The sequence below is a fragment of the Schistocerca serialis genome, unplaced genomic scaffold, assembly GCF_023864345.2.
Source record: "Schistocerca serialis cubense isolate TAMUIC-IGC-003099 unplaced genomic scaffold, iqSchSeri2.2 HiC_scaffold_1400, whole genome shotgun sequence".
Taxonomy (NCBI): Eukaryota; Metazoa; Arthropoda; class Insecta; order Orthoptera; family Acrididae; genus Schistocerca; species Schistocerca serialis.
This window is the reverse complement of record NW_026047626.1, coordinates 5,213,564-5,233,393: the sequence shown is the minus strand read 5'-3', so window position 1 is coordinate 5,233,393 and position 19,830 is coordinate 5,213,564. Positions and strand designations below refer to the sequence as shown.

Below are 19,830 nucleotides of genomic sequence, written 5' to 3'. Positions count from 1 at the left end.
CCCATCACTCGAGGGTCGACTATAACGCCATGTTCAGTCACTTAAATCCTGATAACCACCCATTGCAGGAGCAGTAACCGATCTGACAACTGCGCCAGGCACTTGTTGGCTTATATAGGCGTTGCCGACCGCAGTGCCGTATTCTGCCTGTTTACACGTCTCTATATTTGAATACACATGCCTGTACCAGTTTCTTTGGAGCTTCAGTGTATCTGCAGTCAGTATACGCTGTCTGCTGACAACATTTTATAAGCTATCATAATTGCTCATGCTGGGCGTAATATTCGAATCGTTCGTTTATTCGTTCATTCATCGTGGTCCCTAAATCAAATGAAGAAGGAGTCTGTTGAGTAATGTGGAACTTGAAGTGTTGGCAGAAGTGCCAACACCTTGTAGTTAGAGGAGGCCGAAATGCACGCGATAAACTCACGCAGACTGGCGTGAGGTCTGGAACATTACAAGGTTATTAATATAGCAAATAAAGTATGTCGTTGAAGTAATACTTAACTTTATTCCATAATTGGAATCTAATTACACATAAGCGCAATCTCCATCAATTGGTAATGGCGCCTTGCTAGGTCGTAGCAACCGACGTAGCTGAAGGCTATGCTAACTATCGTCTCGGCAAATGAGAGCGTTATTCTCAGTGAACCATCGCTAGCAAAGTCGGCTGTACAACTGGGGCGAGTGCTAGGAAGTCTCTCTAGACCTGCCGTGTGGTGGCGCTCGGTCTGCAATTACTGACAGTGGTGACACGCGGGTCCGTCGTATACTAGCGGACCGCGGCTGATTTAAAAGCTACCACCTAGCAAGTGCGATGTCTGGCGGTGACACCACAGAACTAGTCAAGATGGCAGGGACAAGACTATAGTGTCCTGAAAATGTTCTTGAGTTCAATAATCAGAGCTCCACTCACAGTATACGTGAAGTGTCGGTGTGAAGTAGTTCTCGAATTAACGTTGTGCGTTACGGAACTCTCTGTCATAGTCTTGCTCCAGATACCGTGGAATGAAGACACTAAAGTGGGGGGGGGGGGTCAGTGATGCTGTTATTGCTTTTAATGATGGCATCATTGGTAGGATGAAAGTGGTACAGCATATGGGAATTAATCCTGGAGCAAACTGCTTCAGAGAACTTGAACGGATGGATAAGATTCGCATTGATAAAGCAGAATATGCAGCACAGTTTGCCACTGAGGAGTCCATAAAGAAGAAAGGAAGAAGAAACTTGGAAAAAGATCAAGAGGATGATATACAGTATGGTGCATGGTGTTTCTGAGTGACTAAAAATAAATACATAAAGCATGTATTAAGTGAGTTACCGTCTTTTGATACTTTATAAGCCATTCCTGAAGATTTAGATTTTCTGTTGCATTTTTCCCTAAATCTTAGAAACCATATCGAGTAGAATATTCAAATTTTCAGGGAGTAATAGCAGATATATCCTGAGTCTACTGAACTAAAAGAAGAACATAATGTTATGTATAATTAAAATTATTTAGGTTAACAAACAAAAAAGTACACAAAATTTTAACCGTGTAATAAAAATTGTATTTCCGAAAGCAGTGGCTGAAAAGCAATTGTTGTAGTTGCGTAGACTCAGAACATACAGTTTAATGTCCTGTAAAAGTTTCACGTCAATGGCTACAGTGGTTCCTGAAGTACAGGGAAGCCAAGTCACTAAATTTAATATTGTCGGGAAAGGACGTTCCTACTGCCCTTAAATAATGCGGAAATCATTACGAATATTTATTAAAGGAAACTGAATGTATTCTGCAGTAAGAATATTTGTCACTTTGACATGACAAATATACGGGGTGTTTGTGTAAGAGAACAATATGAGGTAGAGAATCTGGGGTCAGAGAAGCCAGATTAAGGAGATAAAAACACATTACTGTGAACTTTTTTTATTTACATTTGTCACAGTTAATTGGAGATACCATTATTGACACAATGAACATATCGTTTGTCTTGTGTGCAGAAACTGATGGCCGTCAACCTCAATTCAAGCGTGACATCGGCGAACAAGTTTCTGACGCACATTGACAAATATCCCTGGGGTGTTTCGAATCACATCTACAATTCTGGAACTAATTCCACCCCTGTTTCCACTGGGGTCTCATCCCAATAGGAAACAATCAGCGGTATTCAGGTCAGGTGACCTCGCCGGCCATGGAATACGACCTCCTGCACTGAGATGGTTGCGGACATCCACACTGAAGTGAGGCGGTGCGCCGTCATGTTGTGTCCATATTCTCCCTCGAACTACCAATCGTACGTTCTCCAACAACTTAGGTGGAACTCTGCACGAACCTCAAGTACAGGTAGCCATTCATGGGACCAGATAAAAGATGTAGAGGCTCGTCCTCCTTGTTTTCTTGCAGGAAATAAAGAACGTACATGTAAATAAACAGTACAGTACGTGTAAACGTGTACGCATGTTAGTTGAAATTAATCTGGAAAACAGTAATGGTTGACAAAGCGGTAGATAAGTCTACTTCCACATCTCCTTAAGCTGGCTTCTCCGATCCCAGGTTACCTACATCAAATTGTTCAGTAGAGGATCCTCAGTGTCCTGTTAAATTGTTGCACGCTCTCCTAGCAACACCCTGTAGCCTATTGTTTACCTAAGATTCGAAGATTAAAAAGAGTTTTTCCTCAGTGTAACATAAAAAATCACATTTACAGTGCTACGTTTTACCTAAGCTTTTTTCCACTTAAGAGCTAAAGAACGTTTTCTAAGTTGCCCCAACATACTGAAAAGTTTTTCACAGAAAAGATGATTACTTTTGGTGGGTTTACTGCACACAATTTTTTCTGAAAGGTTTTATTTCAGGTCACAGGTGATGAAAGGTTTGCTACCGCCTTTATTTGTTAAAATTTTCCTCAGGTAGGTTTCGTTGAAAGTGAATTCATTTAAGGGGACCTGGACGCGAACGAGGTGCATTTCTTTACCCCGTTCTCAGTGCACATTACTCTTGGTCTACAACGCGGAAGAAGTTGCGTTTTTTTTTTTTTTCGAACAATGAATGAAGTTAACTCAAGCTGTAAAGGGGAACTTATTGAAATATCTGTTATAGTTTAAGAATTACAGTATTTGGCCTAACACATCCTTTTATAATACACGTTCCCACTCTGGTACCATTTTTTGGTCCATCATCAGTCTAATAGCATTCAACTGTGGCGGGCTGCTGTCCACATTCATAGGAACACATTATGCCTCTCGTTTTGTAGTCTGGAGTGTATCTGAGGAATTAGAAAAACCCTTATTATATCACATTACTATTTTGTCAAAAAGATACCGCTAGAATTATATACAGAATGACAAACATAGATCATTTCTGCGATATGTTAGGCATAATTCAAAGGTAATATCCCAGTCTTTACTTGAGAGAAATTTGGTGAACATGGATAAAATAACTATGAAGTTATATATACCTAATGTTCTGAAAATGTAGTTACGAGAAAATGAGAAAAGAATGTTCAAAACGGTTTTGACTCATCGTATGCCTATTTCAGAACACTCCAGAAGCATAATCTTACTCGCCAGCTGCTTCTTTATCCTCTGTAGACTTCTTCAGGAGCCTTTTGCTTACTCTGGACTCCTTACTGGTGGCTTCCACAGTCCTTTCAGCTTCAACTAGTCACTGGTGATCTATGGTAGTCAGAGCAGCTATTGTATTATTTCCCAGCTGGGTGCGTAATTTGTTCACTACTTCTGTCCTGCTCATTACACCATCATTGAAACAGATGACAGCATCCATCACACCCACTCTGAGTACTGTCCATCCAACAAACACTGTTTTTGATACTCGTTGCCGCACGCAGCTGTTGAAACTGTCATTGAGGTTTTGTGTACGGCCATGTAGACATTTACTAAGTGATTTTGTGTCTGCAAGGTCCCTGTATGTGGGCTATATTGTTTCCATGACAGTGGCTGGCAAGAAATGTTTATGGTGATATTCCTTGCCTGTCGTATGAGTGTGGCTGGTTTGCAGACATTTGTTCAAGGTGCGGTTAAGACCAAATCAACAACTGAAATGTAGATTAAAAAAATACATGTTTTGAAACGGGATAAAATTGTCTTTCAGATGGTGACAAAAAAAGTTTTCGAAAATTTCAGTCATTTCAGGTCCAGGTCCCCTTAAAGCATGTGTCGAATGCTTAAGCAGCACTTCATTATAAGGTACACTACCTTTGTAGAACGCAGTACTAATTTTCACTGGTTGTCTGAGCGTTGTTGTTTTCAGTTCTTCGCCTGTTTCAGCACCGCGTGTGAAACCATCTGCTGCTGAAAACCCGATACTTGCCGTAACGAATACAAGCGTTTCGATAAGTTGGAAGCCCCCTGAAGACTGCTCTGCTCTTAATGGCTATATTTACGGCTACTCTTATTCGCTCGTCGAGAATAGCACGGCAGACGTTATGCGACAGGGGACAGTTCCCGAAAACATCCAGAGTGTCAACTTCTCGGGCCTCACGCCCAGCCACTGCTACGAGGCCTACGTTAGCGTTGTGACCTCGGGCGGAGTTGGTCTCTCAGATCTGCTGATAATTCCATTCTGTACCACCAGCACAGGTGAGTGGACTATTGCTTAAGAGTAATTAGGAGAGTGGTAGTAGCAGTAGTAATGAATGAGTGAAGTAATACGTCATGACCAAAATGTATAATTTCATATGCACCACATTGCTATCTTAGCTTCATATCCACGTATCACTATAGATCCCGTAGTTACTCTTAATTACAAAAGAGTGTAAACACGTTAACCAGTGGTTTCATAACTTCAGTTCCTGAACTTTTTGTTGAGGTATAAGATTTCAACAAATTAAAAATTACTGTCAAAAACATACATTCTGATCAGTGAACAATTAGGCTGCTACGTGACCTGTGTGTGGACACTAGATTCGCCATACAAGTGGGTGGTATCGGGGGAGGGATGGGAAAACCAACGCCTATGTACGGTGAAGCGAGCTTATCTTGCAAATTTCGTGCCTTACGATACTAAACTGAAGAATCTTCAACTAACTGTGATTATTGATTGTGTAGAGTGTTGTTCTCTTCATCTGGGTACTAGTTTTTAGCGTATGAGATTCTCACACTATGACTAGAGTCATTCTTCCTTATGGAGAGAGTAATTAACTCTTAGTCATTGCTCCTCACAGAATCAAGTTTATTCAAATCAGTATTCATTCATCCTTTCAATGCGTTTCCCTGGTGATGGCCTTAAATGTTACACTGTGCTGAAAGGAAGCTCAGTGGAACTGCTTTATTACCGTTGTCTGAATAGCGTTGGTCCCAGTTGCATTCCAGAACAGTATTCTGATGATAAACATATCATTTCGTTCTTGAATTTGCCGTTATATTATATCCTGAAACGATTATCACGGAAGAGATATTTCAGTAGTATCTATACCGAAGAGCCAATGAAACGGGTACACCTGCCTAATATCGTGTAGGGTCCCCGCGAGCACACAGAAGTGCCGCAACCCTACATGGCACGGACTCGACTAATGTCTGAAGTAGTGCTGGAGGGAATTTACGCCACGAATCCTGCAGGTCTGTCCATAAATCAGTAAGATTACTAGGGGGTGGAGTTCTCTTCTGAACAGCATCTTGCAAGGCACCACAGACATGTTCAATAATGTTCATTTCTGGGGAGTTTGGTGGCCAGCGGGGTGTCCCTGGAGCCACTGTGTAGCAATTCTGGACGTGTGGGGTGTCGCATTGTCCCGATGGAACTGCCCAAGTCCGTCGGAATGCACAATGGACATGATTGGATGCAAGTGATCAGAGAGGATCCTTACGTACGTGCCAGGTGTCAGAGTGGTATCTGGACGCGTCAAGGGTCCTATTCGGCTCCGGCTGCACACACCCCACACCATTACAGAGCCTACACCAGCTTCAATAGTCCCCTGCTGACATGAAGGGTCCATGAATTCATGATGTTGTCTCCAGACTCGAACGTGTCCATCTGCTCAATACCATTTGAAACAAGACTCGTCCGACCAGGCAACATGTTTCCAGTCATCAACAGTCCATTGAAATCTGCAGAAATTTGACCAATAGTTGCACTTCTGTCGGACTGAAAATTTCTCTTCAGTTGTCGTTGGTCTCGTTCTTGCAGGATCTTTTTGCTGCCGCTGCGGTATCGGAGATTTGATGTTTCGCCGGATTCCTGATATGCACGGTAGACTCGTGAAATGGTCGTACGGGAAAGATCTCCACTTCATCGCTACCTCGGAGATGCCGTGCCCCATCGCTCGTGCACCGACTATAATACAACGTCCACAGTCATTTCAATCTTGACAACCTGCCAGTGTAGCAGCAGAAACCGATCTAACAACTGCGCCAGACACTTGTCGTCTTACGTAGGCGTTGCCGACCATAGCGACGTATCCTTGTGGTTTACATATCTCTGTACTGTCCGCTCCGATAGCTGAGTGGTCAGTTTGCCATCCTACGGGGCCAGGGTCGATTCCCGCTGGGTCGGGGATTTCCTCCGCTCAGGGACTGGGTGTTGTGCTGTCTTCAACATCATTTCATCCCCATCCTGTGCGATTGTCTCCCAATGTGGCATCGAATGTACACTATTGTCCATTAAAATTCATACACCAGAAAAATGATGTGCTACAAACGCGAAATTTAACCGACAGGAAGAAGATGTGTGATATGCAAATTATTAGCTTTTCAAAGCATTCACACAAGGTTGGTGGCGGTGGCGACACCTACAACGTGCTGACATGAAGAAAGTTTCCAACCGATTTCTCGTACACAAACAGCAGTTGACCGGCGCTGCCTGGTGAAACGTTGTTGTGATGCCTCGTGTAAGGAGGCGAAATGCGCACCATCACGTTTCCGACTTTGATAAAGGTCGGATTGCTGACTATCGCGATTGCGCTTTATCGTATCGTGACATTGCTGCTCGCGTTGGTCGAGATCCAATGACTTTTAGCAGAATAATTGCGTTCAGGAGGGTAATACGGAACGTCGTGCTGGATCCCAACGGCCTCGTATCACTAGCAGTCGAGATGACAGGCATCTTATCCGCATGGCTGTAACGGATTGTGCAGCCACGTCTCGATCCCAGATGGGGACGTTTGCAAGACAACAACCATCTGCACGAACAGTTCGACGACGTTTGCAGTAGCAGGGACTATCAGCTCGGAGACCGCGGCTGCGGTTACCCTTGACGGGGCATCTTAGACAGGAGCGCCTGCAATGGTGTACTGAAAGACGAACCTGTGTGCATGAATTGCGAAACGTCATTTTTCGGATGAATCCAGGTTCTGTTTAGAGCGTTATGATGGTCGAATCCTTGTTTGGCGACATCGCGGTGAACGCACATTGGAAGCATGTGTTCGTCATCGCCATACTGGCGTATCACCCGACATGATGGTATGGGGTGCCATTGGTTACTCGTCTCGGTCACCTCTTGTTCGCATTGACGGAACTTTGAACAGTGGACGTTACATTTCAGATGTGCTACGACCCGTGGCTCTACCCTTCATTCGATCCCTGCGAAACCCTACATTTCAGCAGGATAATGCATGACTGTATGTTGCAGGTCCTGTACGGGCCTTTCTGGATACAGAAAACGTTCGACTGCTGCCCTGGCCACAACATTCTCTATATCTCTCACCAATTGAAACCGTCTGGTCAATGGTGGCCGAGCAACTGGCTCGTCACAATTTGCCAGTCACTACTCTTGATGAACTGTGGTATCGTGTTGAAGCTGCATGGGCAGCTGTACCTGTACAAGCCATCCAAGCTCTGTTTGAATCAATGCCCATGCGTATCAAGGTCGTTATTACGGGCAGAGGTGGTTGTTCTGGGTACTGATTTCTCAGGATCTATGCACTCAAATTGCATAAAAATGTAATGATATATCAGTTCTAGTATAATATATTTATCCAATGAATACCAGTTTATCACCTATATTTCTTCTTGATGTAGCAATTTTAATGGCCAGTAGTGTAGATAATGTTGTGGGTAGTGCCAACTAATGATTGCGATTCACTGGCAGAACACTTAAAAGGTGCAACTAAAGAGACTACTTACAACACCAGTTCCTCTGGCGCTTCAATGTACAGTATAATGACAATCTATGAGCTTTACGTCAGTGCATTGATCGATGGTAAAATTATCTCTATAACATAATTTCACTAACGTGATTGCTGTTATCGCGTTCCCTGGTGGTATAATTGGGTGGTCCTCGTTGTCTTCTATTTTAAACTTTTAAAACTGATCTTCATAAAATTTAATCTTAAAATTTTGGACCAGGTGAGTTTTCTTAGCATCATGTGGTTCACAGCAAGTACATTTTCTTAACAAAACATCCATCTCCTCACGCTGCATGGTGGTGTGAGCTTGCACGAAATTTCAGATTCTTCTGTTTCTGGATGCCATGTACCCCCTGTGATGGCTGCCATGCGAGTTAAATCAAGTCACATATTATAGCGCTGACATAAAGTTTATCAGGGAGTGTACATCAATTCTTGATACTGCCAGATTTGCACAATAGTCGTAATAAGAGTTTCCAGTCTCTCTTTGACCAACATACGGAGGTTTTAAGAACTCACTACTCCTACACCAACGATGTAGCCCTTCCAGGAATCTAGTTTCCACATAAAGATGTCAGCACTGACCACTGAATTGGAAAATGTACTCTGCCATCACTCAGTGCAATGTCTCCAACTGGTTCCTTCATTCACCTAAACAAATCTCCAGCCGACTGTTCAAAACTGTGCACATCCAGTGCTATTCCAAAACGAAAACACTTTGAGATACCTTGTCACTAAAAACCAATTATTAACATTAATTATATCGTGTCCTGTCTGTCTCTTGTATCCACATCTTGTATCACATGAACTGCAATAAACCTCAGCGCTCCACATTAGAGTATGGGAATACGATAGTTAATTCCTGCGAACTTCCATACTGGAAGAATAAGCGTGTCTGTCACTGTGAACCTGTAACCTCCAACTGAAGAAACGTGTTACACTTTCAGATGTCATCCCTGTGGCAGAAGACTAATGACTCGATTGCTATTCCTGCATGGGCTGCCTGACTGACTATTTATACTGCACAAGCTACGAGCTCCCTGCAACTGCCAAAATATTTTAAGCATGGAAACCATTCAGCTAGACAGTCTTGGTAGGCGGGTGACTGGCTTTGAATCAGATGAAGGCATCTGATATCCCCACTGCTCATCCCATTCTCGTGCTAGCAACAATTCTACAGCATGTCTGAGAGAACAGATGCAATTTTTACCCAGCAGCAGGTATGAATTAACACAAAGAAATTACAGACATTGCATGCGAGTGATCATTCATTTAAATCCATGGGAAAAGCTGAAAATTTGTGTCGGACCAGTATTTCAACCCAGGTTACCAGCTCACTGGGCATATGTTCTGACCAGTACGCCATCCAGACACAGTGGTCATCGCAACTTATCCACACACTACTAATCTTGTGTCCTTCATTACTTGTGGCAGTTCACTGATTCCCATAAGACTTCGATCATGGTGTGCATTTGCACCGAAGGAACCATGCACCATCATCGCCTTAACTGCACACATGTGGTGTCTGTTGTTTAGGACATGTCCAAAAGACGAATAACATTTTGATCTAGCAAACACTGTGAATTAAGACACTATGAATTAAGACACAAAGGGATTGCAGACTTTGGCTGTGAGGGTGCATCGATTTAATGAGGAAAGTTGAAAATTAGAGCTGGATGTGGATTCGAACCCTTGTCTTCTGCATACTAGGCAGATGCTCTGACTGCTAAGCCAGCTAGACACACTGGTCATCACATCTGCATGGCCTACATCAGCACACTTCTATCACACCCATATTCTCAACTTATCCACACACTACATGTAGTGCTCCTTGCCCATCGTCATTAGTCATGAAATTCACACTGAAAAGAACGTTGGCCGTCCTTCTCTTAGTTGTATATATGTGGTGTCTGTTGACTCATACCAGTTGCGAGTAATCAGGACAATGGACCAGGGCACTACATTAGTAGTGCCTGTGTGGATAAGTTGGGAATGTGGGTCTGACGGGAAGTATGCTAGGGTAGTCCGTGCACTTGTGATGAGCACAGTGTCCGAAAGGCTCAGTGGTCAGAACATTTGCCTAGTAAGCAGGAGGTCAAGGTTTGAATCCCAGTCTGAGGCAAGATTCCAACTTTCGCCATCGATTTAAATCAGTGCCCATCAAATCCAGTATTTCTAATTTCTTTGTGTCTTAATTCTACAATAATGTTTGCCATCTGACACGACTCCATTCATCATCAGCAGCCATCTAGTATCTACTGCTGGAGAAACGCCTCCTCTAGACTCTGTAATGTATTAAAGTCTTGTCCATTACTAGTCCCTACCTCATGCTATTTGAGAATATTTGGCACTGGCAGCAGTACATAAAGTTTAAGTAAGCCTTCAGCAGTTCTGTCACAATTATCAGCTGACATCACGAGTCTCCCAATGGAGTCAATTTAAATAAGTCATGCCAGCCTAGCCGTTCAACTCCCAGCTGCGGAAAAGTGTGAACATACCTCGACCGTAGGCTCTAGAAGAAAGCAGATGTGGCACCTAGTCTCACCAGCAGCAGGGGTCTTACCCTAAGGCATAGCCAGGTATTCGACCTGATTCAAACAAACCTAAAATCACTGCTTTAGTTAAACTACAAATCAAATACTTAGTCCTCTGAACTCTAGTGGCAAAACTCTTTTAAATAATGACCAAAATTTATAATGCCACTTATTGATTTTTCTACTACTATCAATGCCGAGAAAGAGATTAACGACAGTAATAGTGGTTTCAGAAACCTAACGGTTTAAGCCAATGACTGCAATTACAGCAATACATGTTGTAATTGTCCACTTACTTGGCATCTACATGAGTACTCTGCTATTCACAATAAAGTGCCTGGCAGAGGGTTCAATTACCTTGCCATGATCAGCGCTCAAACAGTTTTTTAGGTTCCTTACCTCAAAGTAGATTTCACGTCGGAACTTTATCCTCAGAGCAACAGATGAGCTTGCTGCCCTCTACAAACTGCAGACAGGCACTCGATACCGGCGCTGGCCAATATGGAAAAGGCGTTGTCAAATTCAGGACTTTATCCTCAGAGCCGCAGATGAGCTTGCTGCCGCTTACAAACTGCAGACAGAAGTCAGTCTCCCCGTTAAGGCACTCCATACCGGCACTGGCCAATATGAAAGCAGAAGATCTTGTCAAATTCAGATTTCCTGCAAACAACAAAAGGTGAATAAAATATCAAGCTTACGCTTCAAGTACAACAAGTATGCGTGAAAAAGCTGCCGAGGAAAAACTCTTGTCGAATGTCTGAATCCCACCTTAGGCAATTCCGTCAACTCCTTGTTCTTAAATATTTCCAAATAGTTATACTTATAAGTTGAAGATATTTGTTCTATTGCTTCAGTTCTTTGATAGCAGTAAGCAAGAAAACATGCAGAGAATTTTGTCACCTGCTACATTTTAGAATCTTTCACAAATATTTGGTACTTCCCTTATTTTTCTATAAAAATAAAAATACTATTAATACTCACACAAACAATATGATTTTATAAAGAAAAACACTATAGCATTGTTTTACTTGCTGGTTTTAACGACGATTGGTGAAAGATTGTGTAATTTCTTCTGTAACATTTAAAATAAAAAAAATAGTTTACTTCTGGAAATTTGTGTTTGACAGTGTACTATTCATTATAGAGACGTATTGTCAGCATGAAGACTCTCGAAACACCACTCAAATACTAAAGAAACGATGTTTCTCTACTGTGGGTCAAAAATTACCCACATGGTACTACTAGGGGTACGGCGAAGTCCGGTACTTCTAGTGTTAAATTTAACCCTAGACGTACTCCTTATTGACTCTAAAAGCGTGTGCCGCTTGAAATTCGCTCGCTGCCTCTCCGCCAGTGACAGGCTTCCTCGGGTCCCCTCGCCACTCGCCTGCCATTGTTCACGACCCAAAAGCTACTTAAGGTGTCTGTCTTCTGTCCGCCTGCTTGGCTGGGTGGTAACGTGCTCGCCTCCCACGCAAGCGGGTCCGGGTTCGATTCCTGGCTGGGCTGGAGGCTTTCTCCGCTCGGGGACTCGGTGTTGTGTCGTCCTTTTTCATCATTGCATCCTCATCACCGGTGCGCAAGTCGTCCATTGTGGCATCGACTGCAGCAAGACTTGCACTCGGCGGCAGAACTTCCCCAAATAGGGAATTCCCGGCGAACGTCGCCATACACTCATTTTCATTTCGGCCCCCTGATACTGCACAACATTAGTAAACTCCACGAAAATTTTCTTCTAGCCACGTATTGTAACCAAAAACCTTCGTTTGTTAAGGTGGCATTATTTACACAAGTGGTAACGTGGGGTCCAGTGGATTCCCAAGACATGTTAATAAGTAGGTTACTTAACACAAAATAATGTGAAGGGAACAGTATAAATTATGAAATTGACTCAGTTAATGATTATTTGAACAAATGATGCATTCCATTAAATTAGAAAACAGGTAATACCTACAGTTACACTTAGGCAATATAAACTGAGCATTCAATGATTCAACAGTCCTGTACTGACAACTCTTTCCAATTACCATTTATACATTGATCACAGACAGTAAGCAAATATTTCATGCAGACACGCTTTCCTCACTGATGGCAAGTAAATCGAGTTTCTACATCCTTATTCCTAGGACAGATGATGCACCTTCTTTTCGCAGCTGACGCTTCTTGTGCTGGTTCGTCATTGAGAACTGATGTTGATTAACTTATTTTTGCTGCCATTTGGCGAATTTCGCTGGGTAAGCAATCCGTTATTGCCCTTTTCTTTAGCTGGTTTTGCACCAAGCTGAATCCCGTTTCCCAAAGAAAATCCTTCCCTGTAATTTTTTTTTCAGCGTAATTGCTTCTAAAAATTGCAATGCTATTGATTCCATATAGATCAATTATGCAAAATAATATTGTCATCTGCTGCACTTCCTCACAGTTGAGTATGTGGCACACGACTTCCCAATTATATCAACCCCCTACGCCCCCATTTTTCTGTCGTTGTAAAATGTGTCTATGTTTGGTTCCTTGTTTACACTCGACTTAGAGTCTATTGATGTATCTTCAAGATGCAGAGAAGAAATTGACAGTACATTTGTATTCTTATTTGGGGCATAGGGGAGCGAAGTGAAATCATTTTGAAAGTCAAACATTGTGGATTTCACATCTCTCTTCTTAGCCATAAATTGGGGAGGAGCCCCTCGCTTTTGTTTTCAGCGCACCGACATACAGGGTAACAATTATTATACTACAAAGTTCGCCAGAGAAAATGTATACAGTCTTTGGCAGGCTCTACCGAGGTATCGATATTGTCGTTCGATTTGAGTTACGAATGTGTTGTAGTATAGTCTTCGCCTCAACAGATGTTAGTACTCTCATCTCGGTACTGAGAATACAAGATGGCTGGTGCACGCCTGACATTCGAGCAACGAAAATGTATTTTGGATTCGCCGAAGTGATGTCAAATCGAAAGACTTGCACCCGGCGAACGGTCTACACAACAAGAGGCCGTAGTCCAACATTTACATTTTTAGTGGTTTTTCAAGTTTTATGATGCCGTTGAAGTGCGGGAGTTTGAAACATAACTTCCCACCCGCCTAAGAATTAAACGCATCATTGACGAGATTCAATTGCGTGGAACGATTTGTGATGTTCAGAAAGGAAGATCAGGAAGACAGCGTACAGCTACAAGTCATGCTACGTCGTCTCTCGTGTAGGAAACGTTTGTTAATTCTCCATGGAAGTCTGCTACCCAATGTGCACAAGTGTACGAAGAATTCTGAAAGCTGCAAAGTGGAAAGTTTACATTCCACGATTACTGCAGCCGATTAATGATAACGATCCTGATGGCCGAAAGCAATTTTGCGAATCGTATCAGCAATGGTAAATGATGACGAATAATTTGTGACGAAGGTAATGTGGAGTGATAAGCACAGTTTAAACATAATGGAACCGTGAATCGGCATAAAGTGTGTACTGGGCACCGGAAAAATTCGCTGTTTATGTGGATGAAGCGGTCAATTCACCAGGGGTTCCTGTGTGGTGTGGACGTAGGAGCTTAGTAGGACCCTTTTTCTTTAATGCTGCTGTCACTGGAAAAGGGTATCTGGAACTGTTACGCACATCAATTTTGCCAGATTTACGTGCACTTTATGGAGCTGATGACGAGGTCTTCTGCCAACAGGACGGAGCGCCACAACGCTACCACCTAGCCGTTCGAGCTTTCGTGGGTGACAATTTTCTGGGACTTTGGACTGGACGAAGAGGGCCCATTGAGTTCCCCCCATGGTCACGAGATCTATCACCTTCGGACTTTTACGTGTGGGGAACTGTGAAAGATAACCTCTATCGACGTAAGTCACGCACGCTGGAGGAACTTGGTCAGGAGGTTACAGCGACATGTGCAGTTAGTTACAAACTACGGCGTGCACGCATTATATTCTACATGTAAACGTCCCTACATGTATTCGGATTAAGGTTATGACATGTTTGATATGCCTGCCATCATTGGTGATGATGTGGCGCAGACGAATAGCGAAATCCTGCGTGACCCGCTAAAGTGTCGGAACATCGATGCTGTCGAAGACCTCCTGAATGGCTGTTTTCAGCTCAGCAGTGGTTTTGGGGTTATTGCTGTGCATCTTGTCTTTAATATAGGCGCACAGAAAGAGTCTCACCTATTCAGATCCGCAGAATATGGCGACCAATCGAGGCCGATTCCAGTGTCCTTCCAGTGTCCTTGCAGTCCCCACAGTCCTCCTCCAGGACAACCAACTCTCTTCTGATTCGATAGGGCTGAGCTCCGTCTTGCATGAACCACATCTGGTCGATATCAGGGTCACGTTGGATAATGGGGATTAAATCACCTTCCAAAACCGTCACGTACCGTTTAGTGTTCATGGTGCCATCGAGGACTATCGCATCGATTATTCTGTGACTGGAGACTGCACACAACACAGTTACTTGTTGGATGAAGAGACCTCTCGATCGTCTCACTCCCCCAAATGCGCCAATTTTGCTTATTGACGAACCCATCTGAATGAATGTGGCCGACAACAACAAGTAGCGTGCGCAAGCGCGTTCTAATTCCCATCATGCCCCGCGGTCACTCATGCAGTTTGAACGTCCTAACGCAATCCGTTCAGACATTATGACGATTTCATTTCATACTGTTATCCTATATGTTAGGTTTTTCTCGAACAGTCTTAGGATACGAGGAAGATTAGAAAGCTAGTTATCTCCAATTATGTTCCTACCTATGTCACTCTACCAGTCTTACAACCACATCATTTCCAGAGGTGGACAACTTGTATGGGCCATTATGTTAATTTCCAATGTAAATCTCCATGGAAATAGTGTACATCTGTTAGAGTGAAGACTTTGAGGCCATTTTGGTCAGATTAATCGGAAAATACTGTCGAAAGCTACAGCGACTTCTGAATGGAACAAGATGCTCATCTAATGTCAGATACTCAGAAGGTTTGTAATTGACTCTGCATCTGCGGATGAAATGTTCAAATATAAATCGAATTGGTGCCAGGTTTACTTGCTGTTTACGTTGTGGTCGAGTGTCCGCGATCGAACCGCATGTACCTCAAAAGAAACTAGAAACGATTACAAGTGATTGTTGTTAGGAAATGTTGACTAAAATCAAAAGTCCAGTGATGGCTTTTAATCCAGTATCATCAATCAAATACGCAGTGCTGTCATTTTTATTCTTTTGCTTGTCTTTGTCAATTTTTATGTTTGTACTAATAACTGTGGTATCTAATAGCGCAGACAAACAGTCACTGGGAGATTTACAAGTCTTTGCGATCCCTTCACTCCGGGAACATGAGTTCTGGCATTGCTCATTCTAGCTTTTACTCCCTGATTGGCAGGAATCTTCCTCCATATTGTGCCCTTGTTGTGATCTATGAAAAAAGTATACACATCTAAATCTGCACCATATGAATCCGCAGATTGCTCACTCGAGGTATTATGCTCATATTCGATACAGTAGTCTGATACAGTATCAGAAGACAATCCATCTACAGAGGTATCTTCATCACAAACCTCCTCCATGGAGCAACTGGAAGCGTCTTATTCCATCGTGTGTTACAAAAATAAAATCAATTAATGAGAATTCCAAATTCAAAAGTTTCAGACCGACACGAAAGCCTGAGTATGCGAATTTACACCTGCTTGTTGGCACTGTCTTGCAATGGAAGTGTTGACATGTGGGTCTAGGAACTCCCAAGGCACTAAATAACTGCCAAACGCTACCAACAATGAGCAACACAAGGATGGAGAACCGGTGATGGGAAGTAAACAGATGTGAGAGAGCATTGATAGACGTCAGGCAATGTTGCCAACTTTGTTCGTATAAATTTTAATAAGCTAAACGTGCTGGAGATCTGGCGGACCGCATGTTAAGAATTAAAGGTTAAAGTAGCTTGAGCTTTTCTGTTGGCCTAGTATTTCCTCATTTTCCCATCGGACCATTTCCTGACATCAGTGAGCGTAACTTATGTAAGGAATGACCTGGTTTCAATAGCTAAATGATAGCCACCAATGTCAGTTACTAAGTCTTCCTTACAGTGAAGTTCAGCAAGGTCTTCCTCAATTTTGTTTCACCCACAGGGATTTTGTGCCTTTAATCTTTTTGGCTATTTAGAAGTCGTTATAGGAGTGTATGTGGGGATTAATTCTATACACGTGGCCATAGCAAACTAGTCGCCTTTGTCTGATTCCACTGGTGAGGTAGAGAACACGATTAGGTCCATGCAGTCGTCTTACATCAGACATGATCCAAGGCCCCACAATATTTTGCTTGAACAGCCTTTGTGGTAATTCGACAACTCTTACTGGCGTCTTTCTGCTCAGAGACAGGCAGCTTGCTGCATAGGAGACTGACGCTCTGACTGCTGTCTTACCGTGTCTCAGTTTGGTATTCGTCGACAAATGTTTGAAGGCGTACGTTTTTTCAACAAGCATAGTCCCTTCTATCTAGTTCACTTTCCTTTGTTCGAAGACTAAAGCTTCGCTGAGATCACTTGTCCATCCTCCAGAGTAATCTGCGGTTTCGACTCTAGATATGTTTGCTAGTGTTGGCTCTTGTCTTTACTGGGTGTCTTTAGCGTTCTATTGAATTTTCTATTTCCAATGCTGATCAGTATACCTATTTTCTCTGTTATCAAATGCAGTGCTTGGAACTGCACAGAACCCTCCTGCATGTCATTTGCCTATATATTCATTATTGAACATTTCCAAACTTTGTCTATGTTCTCTTACCTGCGGAAATCATGGGAGTGTATAATACATCAGTCAGTTCGTTCACAGTGTATTGATTATTACTTCAGGAGTGGATGTGTAGTAGCTGGTACTGTTCCATGACGTTTACCCGCCAGGTCAGCCGAGGGCGCAAACGCGCTGCTTCCTGGACTCAGGTGGGCGCGCGAACCCCGGATCGAATCCACCCGGCTGATAAACGACGAGGGCTGGTGTGCCGGCCAGCCTGTATGTGGTTTTTAGGCGATTTTCCACATTCCCTAGGAGAATACCAGGCTGGACCCCACGGTCCGCCTCAGTTACACAACTCGGAGACAAAAAAGTTTGAATTATTTTGTGGCTTACACTAGACACAGACAGTTGGGGTACACTAATTCCATCCATAGGGGTACGGGGTGGCGAGAGGAAGGACATCTGGCCAACCTCTTACACTAACATCGCCATTATCTCATGGCTGACCCCACGCTGCAGTGGGACTAAGACCCAAAGAAAATGATGATGATGATGATGACTGTCTCATGATGCTTCTGAGGACTTAGATAAAGATGAAATTGGAGATATGATGTAGGATGAAGAATTTGGCAAAGCACTGAAAGACCTAAATGGAAACAAGGGCTGGGCAGTAGACAGCATTATATTAGAATTACTGATAGCCTTGGGAGAAACAGCCCTCACACAACTCTACCATCTGGTGAGAAAAATTTATGTTGTTGTTGTTGTGGTCTTCAGTCCAGATGCTGGTTTGATGCAGCTCTCCATGCTGCTCTATCCTCTGCAGCTTCTTCATCTCCCAGTACTTACTGCAACCTACATCCTTCTGAATCTGCTTAGTGTACTCATCTCTGGGTCTCCCTCTACGCTTTCTACCTTCCACGCTGCCCTCCAGGACTAAATTGGTGATCCCTTCATGCCTCAGAACGTGTCCTACCAACCAATCCCTTCTCCTAGTCAAGTCGTGCCACAAACTCCTCGTCTCCACAATCCTATTCAGTACCTCCTCATTAGTTATGTGATCTACCCATCTAATCTTCAGCATTCTTCTGTAGCACCACATTTCGAAAGCTTCTATTCTCTTCTCCTCCAAACTATTTATCATCCATGTTTCACTTCCATACATGGCTACACTCCATACAAATACTTTCAGAAACGACTTCCTGACATTTATATCTATACTTGATGTTAACAAATTTCTCTTCTTCAGAAACGCTTTCCTTGCCATTGCCAGTCTACATTTTATATCCTCTCTACCTCGACCAACATCAGTTATTTTGCTCCCCAAATAGCAAAACTCGTTTACTACTTTAAGTGTCTCATTTCTTAATCTAATTCCCTCAGCATCACCCGACTTAATTCGACTACAATCCTTTATTCTCGCTTTGCTTTTGTTGATGTTCGTCTCTTATCTTCCTTTCAATACAGTGTCCATTCCGTTCAACTGCTCTTCCAAGTCCTTTGCTGTCTCTGACAGAATTACAATGTCATCGGCGAACCTTAAAGTTTATATTTCTTCTCCTACTCCGAATTTTTCTTTTGTTTCCTTTACTGCTTGCTCAATATACGGATTGAACAACATCGGGGAGAGGCTACAACCCTGTCTCACTCCCTTCCCGACCATTGCTTCCCTTTCATGTCCCTCGACTCTTATAACTGCCATCTGGTTTCTGTACAAATTGTTAATAGCCTTTCGCTCCCTGTATTTTACTCCTGCCACATTCAAAATTTGAAAGAGAGTGTTCCAGTCAACAATGTCAAAAGCTTTCTCTAAGTCTACAATTGCTGTAAACATAGGTTTGCCTTTTCTTAATCTAGCTTCTAAAATAAGTCGTATGGTCACTGTTACCTCACGTGTTCCTATATTTCTACGGAATCCAAACTGATCTTCCGCAAGGTCGGCTTCTACCAGTTTTTCCATTTATTTATTTATTTATGAGAGAAGCAAAATACCATCATTCTTCAAGAAGAATACAATAATTCCAATCCCAAATAAAGCAGGAATTGACAAGCGTGAAAATTACCGAACTAAAAGTCATGGCTGGAAAATACTAACACGAATTCTGTACAGACGAATGGAAAAACCGGTAGAAGCCGACCTCGGGGAAGATCTGTTTGGATTCCATAGAAATTTTGGGACACGTGACGCAATACTGACCCTAGGACCTATCTTAGAAGATAGATTAAGGAAAGGCATTTGTAGACATAGAGAAAGCTTTTGAGAATGATGACTGGAATACTCTCTTTCAAATGCAGAAGATGGTAGATGTCAAATACAGGGAGCAAAAGGCTATTTACAATTTGTACAGTAACCAGATGGCAGTTATAAGAGTCGTCGGCCATGAAAGTGAAGTGGTGGTTGCGAAGGGAGTGAGACAGGGTTGTAGACTGTCCCTGATGTTATTCAGTCTGCATATTGATCAAGGAGTAACCAAAACAAAAGAAAAATTTTGAGTAGGAATTAAAATCCATGGAGAAGAAGTGTATACTTTGAG

General features: G+C 42.8%; 1 protein-coding gene across 1 annotated transcript in view; it reads left to right on the top strand.

The window, feature by feature from the left end:
* LOC126442674 (phosphatidylinositol phosphatase PTPRQ-like) overlaps window positions 1-19,830 on the top strand; it is a 402,005-nt gene that overhangs the window by 280,798 nt on the left and 101,377 nt on the right. Inside the window, exon 12 of the mRNA XM_050090726.1 lies at window positions 4,267-4,578. Within this exon, the coding sequence (XP_049946683.1) occupies window positions 4,267-4,578 (312 nt within the window). The remainder of the gene's footprint in view (window positions 1-4,266; window positions 4,579-19,830) is intronic.